This window comes from the organism of the source record quoted next, unplaced genomic scaffold, assembly GCF_019419815.1.
Source record: "Pyrus x bretschneideri cultivar Hongxiangsu unplaced genomic scaffold, Pyrus_bretschneideri_v1 Contig103, whole genome shotgun sequence".
NCBI classification, from domain to species: Eukaryota; Viridiplantae; Streptophyta; class Magnoliopsida; order Rosales; family Rosaceae; genus Pyrus; species Pyrus x bretschneideri.
Window position 1 is genome coordinate 669,300 of NW_025999395.1, and position 7,727 is coordinate 677,026.

Consider the following 7,727-nt stretch of genomic DNA (forward strand, 5'->3'; position numbering starts at 1 on the left):
ACCATTGTTCTAAAATGCACGTCTATGCCTGATTAGGCGTCCACCTAGATTGCCTAGGCATCGGCCTAACCCATCCGAACTCGCCTACCCATGCACCTATGTTGCGATTCCCACTTAGACAGAAAATAGATAACTTTCATCTTGCATTTTTATTTTTTTAATAAACTAGAAGAGACTTTTTAAATGCTTAGATGAACACACATTATATGTTTATTCACCACGTTTTCATTATATTCTAATACTTTAGTAATTTATACGTCATTCTATTTTGCAGTTTATGTATTCCAATAAAATTATGTATTTTTTAATTATAAGCACACACTTACTCATACAATACCGAATAAATTTACTCAAATCCGTCTAATCTGACTAGGCCCCAACCTAGGCGCTATGCTTCAACCCGTTACCCAATTAGCACTTAGCGTCTTTTAGAACCTTGTAAATAACAAGATGCAATCAACTTTTCACACGATTTTAGCGCGGGGAAGAATGCTTGATTTGATTGCAGAAACTCGTAACTTTGTGATAGATATGTCTAAAACAGTGAACATTTCACTCACACTAGTGAATTTTGAAGCAGTTTCGGCATGTAAAGTTAAAGACTCAGTAGTTTCGACAGTATAAGACCACAGCAAATAGTCCAATAACGAGGACAATCAATAGTGTGTGGTTTATTTTGTACTACCAAAAATCTTGGAAACAGGCTTCCCCTCGAGTACATGACCTGAAAATCTCTCTATTTCATTACTTCTCTGCTGTACCCACTTGCTGCCTAATTCCGCAAGCACAATTTTCAAATGTTTTCACAACGCGGGCACATTTCAGAGGGTTGTCGACATGCTCCTTGTAGCAAGACAAGCAAGCATCCTTTTCATTTGAGCAGGGAATAGGCTTCTGGAATGGAAGCTTGAACTCCTTATCACGAAGTTCCTCTGCTTTTTGTGTCACTTCCTGCAGCATTTTCTCGTCCTATTTCTGCAACCACTCCACAACCCTCTCACTTTCTTGCAGAACATATCTGATGGCATCAAGCTCCACATAGGGTGACCGTGAAGGCACGAATAGAGGAGGTTGAAGAGGCCATGCTTTGGCACTAGGTCCTTTGAGTATTTTAGAGTCATCAGAACCCTGCTTCTGAGTTATCTTTGCTTGGGGATGCAGAGGCTCTCTTGGTACCTTTTTAGTTCTTCTAGGTTTCCTCTTTGACTTCTCAGCATCCTCAGCAAGTTTTTTAACCAGATTGGAGCTAATCTGAATACTAAAATTGTCTATAATGGAACGGTTCCTTGATAAGATACCTAGAAGGCCGCAAAATATTGAAGCAATTGTGCTTGATTAGAACCTAAATAAAATGACTATTGAAAGACATACAATAACTGTAAAACATTGCAGCAACAAACTCTTGACTTTGAGAGAAGATATCTGTCAGAAATAGAAAAGGAAACCAACAATTCTTGCATTCTTGAAATTTCAAATGTGGAACACTATCCCTATATTGTTTCAAATCTTATGTATACCTGGTTTGGTCAGCCAGCTGGTGATTTCATCAGTCGAAAATTTTTAGTTGCTCGAAAGATAAACAAACAGTATATTTTATAGCGGTGTAATTCCCTTCACCTCGTGCATGCTACCAACAATGGCAGTAGGATACTAGTAATTGAGGATCCTCAGCCTCATTCTTGAATGAAATTCAACAGCCAGGTGTGCATACACATTATTGTCAAACACCAAAGAAAATGACCATAAACTTACTAAAGTTCCAATGTACAACTGTACCATTGCAGTTCAATGAATGTCTCAACTTTCACAAATTATGCTGCATGCCTAACTAATATTGAAATTTGAAATTCAAGATCAAGTTCAAGAAAACAAAGCCTATTAAAAAAGTAAAATATGAATTCTGCTGCTGGATTTTAATGGTTAGAGCTTCAATGGTCGGACAGATGCATTATATTATATGAAACATACAATGGATTTCCTTGGATATTGAAGAAAATCTCATCTCCCGAAACTCTAAGCGAGCCTAAGTTTTGGGGTCTTAGTTCATACACCTTCCAGCAGACACGGTTTACTTCAATTGTTTATTGCCAATATAGAGAATACATACTACATAGTCCTCCCAGAGTTTGAAAAGACTCTTTGAGAAAGGTCTCTTATTTACATATAGAAGATATTCAACCTCAAGTTCTGATAACATTAAACTCATTTGGGGGGTTTAAATCAACACAAAGTTACGAATGGAAAAGAAACCCATCACAAGGATTACATACCTTATCCACGCAAATAAGGACATGCACTTAAGTTAATCTATAAGTGCAACTGAGACAAAGATAAAAAAATATACACATCTCAAACAGAACAAACCATCTGATATCTTGTAAACCTTTTTCTTTCTTTTCACATTTCCAGGCCTAATGTTACAAACACAAACAATAAAGCTTGCGCAAATATATCAATGACAAGTGCAATAATTAGACTTGACATGTACTAACACGCAAGTATTGAAGACAACAATACAACAGAGAATAAATCTTGACAGTTAAACTTTCCATCACAATCTTTTGGGAGCATTATTATTCCATAATGTGTAACCAGTAGATTTAAAACTCCCTAATCTGTAACCATTTTAGTTTCAAAGTCAGGAAGTAAAACACAGATAAAATAAGGCGGACTGTATCAATTTTGTTCAACTGAATTCAGGTCGCATTAATATGCATACTTACAAAGCCAGTCTCTGCATTTCCTCCTGAATAAGGAAAATAGCGGTCTACATTCACCTGTTTCCTATGAGAATTAATGATTCGTAAAACCCCACACACTAATATGGAGTAATGCTTAATACTAGTCAAGAAGTGAAATCAGAGACCACAATTTCGGTAAGCCTCAAGGGTCCTAAAAGCAACTATATTTCAACTCTGAAGATCATGAAAACTCATAAGTCACAGCCCCGAAAATTTCACAAACAATGGCAGTGGAAACAACAGCCCTAGTATATACATATCAACCCCAAATCTCCGCAGCATCAAATTCATGTAAAAAATTGCCACAACATTACCCACAATTATACAAAAAGCAATTAAAAACTAAATTAACAGAACCTTCAACAGACGAAAAAGCAAAAAAAAAAAAAAAAAAAAACCAAACTGATTCGCCAGATGCTTCTTTGAGGCATTTAATCAAACAGCTTGCAGGCCAAATATGCATAACCCTAAAATTATGATCCCAGAACGAACTGTGAACAAAAAAAAAAAAAAAAAAAAAACCCTAATTCGACAAAGTATTGATCTGTGAAAAGAAGAAAGCAGGAGAAGGGGAACCTGGTTGTGCCTCTGGAGGAAGACAATACGACGAAGGGCACTCTATAGGCGCTTTGGGCCGCACTTTCTTCTGCTGGATATGGGCATCGGTGAAACAACAGACTTCGTGGAGAGGAAGAAAGTGGGCGGAATTGTAAGTACGCGTCAAAGTTTTGGGAAGGAATTGGAAGGCCATCTTCAAGATCGAGATGACTCGAAGGCCGAAATCTCTCCAACCGAGCCAAGGAGCTCGTGGGATTCACAGGATATAAAAGGGTTAAGGGGTCAACCCATTGGCCCAACCCAACCACCCAGCCTCGGGCCGAAGCACAGTTTGAATGCAACGGCTAGTTGTTGACGTCAAAGTTTTTTTTTACTTTTATTTTTTTTTATTTTTTTTTTTGCTTTTAGTTTTTTTTTTTTCCCTATAACTTCCTAAGTCATTAAACAACATTAAATTAAACTAAGTAACATGAAACAACATTAAATTAAATTAAGTAACTGTTTGGGCCCAAAATATTGGTGTGGGCCGAGTTAGGAGTTGTTCTTGGCCCGGTAGTATGATTCTAGAATCATCGTGAATTCTAGTTATTATGGGCCGCTCGGTTGGGATTGGCCGAGTCCTAGTATGAGACGGATTGATAGGAAAGTCGAATTCTTACATAACAAGGAGTCTCAATGGGATGAGGATGCTGAGATTTGAGAAGTGAATGTGGCCGAATAAAGAGTTTGGTTCAAAGTCCTAATGGAGGTAGGATTGGCCGAGACTGATGCAAACTAAATAAGCACACAAATTAAAACCCTCTTGTGACAATTGTAGTATATGTATAAGTAGGGATCGTTCTTAACCGGGGGATTAGGAGGGATTGCAAAATCACTTGGAAACTGACTCAAAAACGTAAAATAAAGTTTAAAACACTAAACTAGACTCAAAGTATGCAAAACTAAACAATAAAACACTAAAACAAATCAAAAGACTCAAAGAATGCAAAACACTTATAAACACAAGCTAAGATACTTTCTAACTAAATTGGACACTAAAGTAAAGGGGGATTGAGGTTTTGACAAAATTAAACTAAATGCACAGATTGTAATTAAGGTAGAATGTAAATATGAATGTGATGAAAATATGGATGAATGCTAGCTAGAAGGTTCTTCTCCACACATGTTACACTTGCATACAATTTGATTTTCAGTTGGTCTTTCGATAAATTATGAAACTCAACACCTCGGGTTAATTAGGTCCGCTTAAATTAACCGTCAAGTTTTCCTTAAGTTAATGAATTGGATGGGTTAGCGCAACGCAATTCAAAACATTCTCCAAAAGTCCTTTACGTGAAAAGCACAATAAAGATACAATCAAAGATCATTAAGCATCATGAAAACTATAAGTGTCGACGAGGCATTCGTTACTATGATGAGCATGAAACTAGTGCCAAGAATTCATTTAACGCGATTATTTATAAGCAACCTCCACTACTTGTAAATATAAGTTCATAACTATTAGGTGAAACTCACTTATATTCTAGCGTCATATTCATGCATGAAAATTAAGCGTGCACTCTCAATCAACATACATAAATAAGTTATCGATCAAGCAGTTAAACAAATTGAATTCACCATTCATGAAATTCCAACCAAAAGTAATCAATTCATATTGCAAGCATAAACATGGTTTCGAATCACCCCCTAACTAAATAGGGGTTTAGCCTCTCATGTTCGCAAAAAGAGAAATACAATTGAATTTAAACATAAAGCACAAAGGATTGATTACACCTAGAACGCCCAATGAATCCACTCGAATTTCTGCGCGTCCAAGCTCCTCTTTCTCCTTTCCTTATTGCGGCAGAGATGGTCTAGGGAATTTCTGGAGGTTTTTCTGATTTGGGGATGGATTTAGGGAGGTTTGGTGGTGCGGCAAGGTTATGGAAGGTGTGGAATGGTGTGGAATAGAGTGGGGAGTGGTGGAGAGGCTGCGGCAGAGAAGTGAGGTTGCTGGAATGGATGGGAAAAGGCACGGCTGGAAAGAATATGGGATGGAATCGGTGATGGTGGCTGCGTGAAAAAAAAATATATATGAATGGAATGAATTAGGGTGAATATGCCACGGCTTAGGGTCAAAATTAGGTTGAAAAATATCCTGGAATGCACGGCAAAGGTGAATAATAATGTATGGTGGCTGCGGCCAGATTTCTTTTTGGTATATTCGGTTCAATGATAAATGGGGGGGCCACGGCTTAGGTTAGAAATTAGGGTGTGAAGGTGACTGAATAATTAAGAATTAAAGTGAATCAATTAGGTCGGCTAGGGTGAAATAAAGGGTGAAAATCTGAGATGGAATGAACAATAGAGCTAGGGTGCGGCTGCAAGGTTAAAGGGCTAGGGTTTAAGTGGATAAATTAGGCCCGAAATGCCCCCCCTTACACGGCAAGGGAAGGGGAGAAGGGAAAAGCCCACGGCAAAGGGTTTTAAGGGCCCTAGGGCCTTCGTTTTGTGTCCTAAAGCGCCTACAAGGACTTCAAAGTGGCTAGAAAACACGAACATTTAATTTAGGAAAGGTTACCAAAACGGGAAACCTAGGGTTAACTTTCCTACTTCAAATAGGAAACCTTGTTTGAGTAGGATTCCTCGTTTTGGTAAGAATTCATCGTTGGAGTAGGAATTCGTCGTTTCTTCAAGTCTTCAACTCATTCATTCCTCTTTCGCTCCAAAAGACTCCAATTTGCATCTTCTTGCACACTTTGGCCTTATAATCTGAAAATACACAAAAGTGGCATTAAACACTCAAATAACTAAATACACACAACATAAATGCACGAGAACAAGCTAATTAAGTCGTATGAATATGCTCCTATCAGAGACTTGGTTAAAGAATCCTAATCCAAGTATAGTTTTGGTTCAACCATGATGAGTTTGGCTACTATAAATAAGAAGGGGGTGCATCATTCTAGGCCCCACCAATTCAACACACAAATTGCCCTGCACAAACTCTTACTCAATGCAAAACCTTTTAACAACCTTGAGATTTTTATTTTCCTTTTTCACCAACATATCTTCAATTTGGATAAACAGCACTATGAAGGCAACCGGCAAACATCTTCAATTCAGATAAACAGCATTGTTGTTGTAGAATCAGCCGACTACAGAACACCTTCAGTTTGGATAAACAGTACTGCGTCGAGGCTGATTAATTACCTATCCAAGTCTCGGCTGACAAGGATTTTTGAGTCTTTGTTGGTAGAGGTCATCTCATTAGCCTTCTCGGCAAAGTGAGGTGTTACAAGTTATTGGGCTCGGCACCTTGAACGCCGAGTTGTTTATGATTAGATATTCACAAATAAGTTTTAAAGTTCAACATTCTGATGGCTGAACGACATTCATCATCAAGACACACATCTTTTTTGAGTACTTGTGTCCGTATAGTTTGGTACCGGTTTGGCGTGTTTATACTCTTACGAATATAATCATCGTGACCGAATCCGGTGCCGACGATCTGTTCCGATGATTACAAAATATATAAATATCAAGAACAACATAAGTGAAACTAAAGTTCATAGACGAAACCCCCTTAAGGCAATTCTAATGTGGAAACCCTTCAAGAACAGGGCGGCTGCGTAGTTTCTTCGATAGCAGCAGATAGCAAAGGGAATTAGGGTTTTGTTTTTGGAAGAAACGCCAAAGAAAGGCCAAAGAAAGAGAAGAGTGAGAGCTCTGGGCGATCCCCAAGGGGGCTTGTGTAAAAGTGATATGAAACCTTAATTTTTATATGCTAAATGGGGCTGCAGCTGATTACAAGGTGATCCCAGCAACTTAGTCTTTATTTTACATGTTTTTACCTTATTTGGCACTTCTAAATCAGGCTAGATAACCCAATTCCTTTCCCATTTTGTTCCTGGTCTTCTAACAAGCCAGATTGGTCTTGGATTCTTTATTTGGGCTTCAAAATAGGCCACTAAACTTCTTTCCACGTTTGAATAAGGATCAACCCCAAAAATGGCATGTTTTCATTTCTTTTGCCTTCCAATTGATCCTAAAGTACATGTAACTGCACACTAACACAAAATAAGGTAAAATGCAACTAGTTTAACTCAAAAACATCACAAAGAGGCTAGAAATGGATGGTATAAATGCATGAAATATATAAGTTATCACATGTAAAAACCAAGCTTTGTAATTTGCTCAAAGAATTTAAGGATAGTTTTGGTTGGAGCTACCATGAGATTCCTGGTTTAGATCGAACACCAGTTGAACATGAATTACGTATCAAACCTGGGGGTAAACCGTTCCGCCAACCACCTCGACGTTTCTCAACCAAAGTACAACTCGGCATAAAAGATGGACTCATTCGACTTTTAAAAGCTGGGTTTATTCGGATAGCTCGATACGTCTAATGGTTGGCAAACATCGTCCCAGTTTTAAAGAAAAATGGAG

General features: G+C 38.0%; 1 protein-coding gene across 1 annotated transcript; it reads right to left on the reverse strand.

The window, feature by feature from the left end:
• Positions 1–502: 502 nt before the first annotated feature.
• LOC125470941 lies at positions 503–3,546 on the reverse strand. The gene is made up of 2 exons (XM_048570760.1): positions 3,318–3,546; positions 503–1,298 (listed from the first exon to the last, which is right to left on the reverse strand). Exons 1-2 carry the CDS (start codon positions 3,490–3,492, stop codon positions 970–972), a joined length of 504 nt encoding a protein of 167 aa, XP_048426717.1. The 5' UTR covers positions 3,493–3,546; the 3' UTR covers positions 503–969.
• Between the last annotated feature and the right edge of the window lie 4,181 nt (positions 3,547–7,727).

Bases quoted from the DNA above. Each gene is read 5' to 3' on its own strand.
- LOC125470941 (XM_048570760.1), bottom strand. From the start codon at position 3,492: ATGGCCTTCCAATTCCTTCCCAAAACTTTGACGCGTACTTACAATTCC. The intron at 1,299-3,317 runs GTTCCCCTTCTC...GCGGCCTTCTAG, and splicing joins TCCTCCAGAGGCACAACCAG to GTATCTTATCAAGGAACCGT.